At 41.1% G+C, this 2,800-nt stretch overlaps 1 protein-coding gene across 1 annotated transcript; it reads right to left on the reverse strand.

Annotated features, from left to right (window-relative positions):
- Positions 1-240: 240 nt before the first annotated feature.
- On the reverse strand, positions 241-1,605 carry LOC135342258 (interferon alpha-inducible protein 27-like protein 2). The gene is made up of 3 exons (XM_064538954.1): positions 1,439-1,605; positions 817-981; positions 241-731 (listed from the first exon to the last, which is right to left on the reverse strand). Exons 1-3 carry the CDS (start codon positions 1,505-1,507, stop codon positions 375-377), a joined length of 591 nt encoding a protein of 196 aa, XP_064395024.1. The 5' UTR covers positions 1,508-1,605; the 3' UTR covers positions 241-374.
- Between the last annotated feature and the right edge of the window lie 1,195 nt (positions 1,606-2,800).

Genomic DNA, 2,800 nt, shown 5'->3' on the forward strand with positions numbered 1-2,800 from the left:
TTCTTATAATTATAAGACAATTATTTAAAAAAATAAAAATACTGTGGTAACATAACACATCATGCAGTTTTACCACAACTTGTCCGCTCTCAACCATGCATGCAGGTAACACACTTCACATAGTTCAAACCATTATAGGATAATCAGGGTCTTATGCTCAATCTCTGCATGCATGTGGTGTCTAAATTATAAGGGTGGAATTGGATCTACATGCACCCCTAGTAGTGATTATTCCAGATCTATAGTAGAAATGTCATGACACCATGCATGTATGTAAATAATGATAACATGTCAGAGTGCTCATGCTAGATCTATAGATAACAATTATTATTGTTGACACAATTTAATAAGTGTCATCTTCAGCAGTGCAATCTTCACTCGGCAGTCTTGCTCTTGTTCTCCTTCTGCATGGTCGATGCTATTCCACCAGCTACTCCACCACCAATCGCTGCTCCTGCAGTGCCTCCAGCACCAGCCAGGGCCGCAACGCCTGCAGCACTGAACCCAACAGCTCCAACAGACTGTAGTGTGGCCACAATTCCTCCAGCCACAGTGGGAGCCAAGACTGACATCATGTACGCTGCTGGTGATCCAGCTATTATCCCAGCAGCTGTGAAGCCGAGACCAGCCACTATAAGTGGTGGAGCAACAACAAAAGCAGCTCCACCCACCACAGAGCCAGCTGTAACGGTAGCCCCGGCAATGGCAGCCACCTTCCACCATTTGAGTTTCTATGGGAACATGTAGTGAATCTGTTCTACAGCAAGTCACTAAACTTCACCGTAGAAGGCCATCACTAACAAATGTCTCACATACCTTTTTTGGTGCAATTGGTTGAGCAACTGTCCCAGCTGTCTTCTCTGTGCCTGAATGCTCTGCTAGCTCATCATCACTGCCCTCCCCCGATTTCTCCACCACTTCTTCCTCGACTCTTTCCGAATCTTCCTCAGCAGTAGATATAAGTTCACTTTCATTCTCTAACTAATTATTTTCATGAAAAATGAAACAAAACAAGTGACTTTGATAAAAACTAGCCAAAGGCCAGGGTGTCAATTAGACAAAGCATATATAGAAGATAGATCTAAATCAGTAATAGTTAGACACTGTTTAGGACATGCATGACTTAGAAGCACAAAGGGCTGGTTGTAGTATCCCGAATCTAGTGAGGGTTCTACTACTAACCCTGAGAGCTTCTAAATCATGTGGAAACAGTGTCTAAGCATTTTAGATCATAGCAACCATGAGTATCTCTAGCCAATCAGTTGAATGTTCTTATCTAATCCTTGCTACATGACTTCTAAGCGAAGTACGTGATTTTCTAAAACTTGACTAAGTAAGTACATGATTTTCTAAGTTGAATAGAACACTTCCTCTAACCAATCCGATTGCAGTATTTATGGCTAAGATTTTGTAGATCTACATGTATCAATAAATTTACCTCCTTAGGCTTAGGCGTCTTGGGCTGTTTCATGTGTGAGAGATTGAGAGGGTTAATACATCTACTCATGACTCTTTGTTTATCCTGCCACTTAAGCTAGTCAATGCACTATTCAGTGTAGCAAAGTTAAGTTTGCTAGTTTTTTTGTAATCGAGGATCCATGTTATTGAGTTAATGATCTTTACCTAACCCAAACCCTTTGCATTAGTGTTGCCCCACTACCGTACCCCCAGGACATACTGAAATGTTGGCCCCACATAGGGGATTTGACCTGGCTTTGCGTAGTGAAGACTGCTTTTATAACCTGTTTTGATGTGTGTAACTGCTTGGGGAAAAAACCCCTGTTGACTGGGGGATTTGTACACACAATGGTGGGGGAATTTGACCTGAAGTAGTGGTCAAATCCCTCATGTTATCCCGACCCCTCCCAGGGGGTGGGGATGAGGCAACACATTGATTAGAGGGTCAACAAAAAATCACTGGCGGGGCCTAATTTTTCCACAGTAAAAATAATCATCACGGCACTAAGTCACAGAACACTGACAATTATTGTCATAGAGTTAATATCAGAATCATGGCCTCGACTTTTTTGTTCTGGTTCATTCCGATTTGAGAGGATGTCCGCAATGCACCTCATGTCTCTAGTTAAAAAACTTTCTCTACATTCTCTCCTCAGTGTCACGACATTAGTCTCCATAAACTTGAGCCCATGTTCTTCAGCAAACATTCTTCCTCTCTCTGTGCTCACTTGTCTGCTTTCAACCAGATCACACTTGTTACCCAATACCATTATCTGAACATTTTCGGGAGAATATTCCTTCACTTCATCCAGCCATCTACTCAAACGTGTAAAGCTCAATTCATTAGAAATAATTATCGTACAATAATAAAAGTCCTGAGCACCTTCTATAATATGTGGTGCTTCCCAGTCTTGTCGATTGCCCTTATTGGCTAGTCTCGAGACAATTCCTCAAATGCACTTTTAGATCTGGATGCAGATGCCTCAAGGGAATTAAGTGATGTATTAAACTGTTGTCTGCATAATTATATGGATAGTATGTGTATGTAAATCTACGCAATGGTTAAGGCCAGAGATACTCATTGGTGTATCGCCGGCTAGGAAAATAGCATAATCTTGTGGTAGATCTACGCTGTTTTCTGATGTTGTCATCTGTCTATTACATTACATGCATGTACAGTTAACATAAATTATATGCATGTACTTCCCTTGGAGGCAACCCTGCAAAACAATAGATAAACGTTTCCCACTGAGTCCTAAAAATGAGATTCGTCAAAACATAATTATGGCTGCAATAAGGTTGGCATATCTATATGTGTGCTTATGTTGAATTAACGGGATGA

This window comes from Halichondria panicea, chromosome 10 (genome assembly GCF_963675165.1).
Source record: "Halichondria panicea chromosome 10, odHalPani1.1, whole genome shotgun sequence".
Taxonomy (NCBI): Eukaryota; Metazoa; Porifera; class Demospongiae; order Suberitida; family Halichondriidae; genus Halichondria; species Halichondria panicea.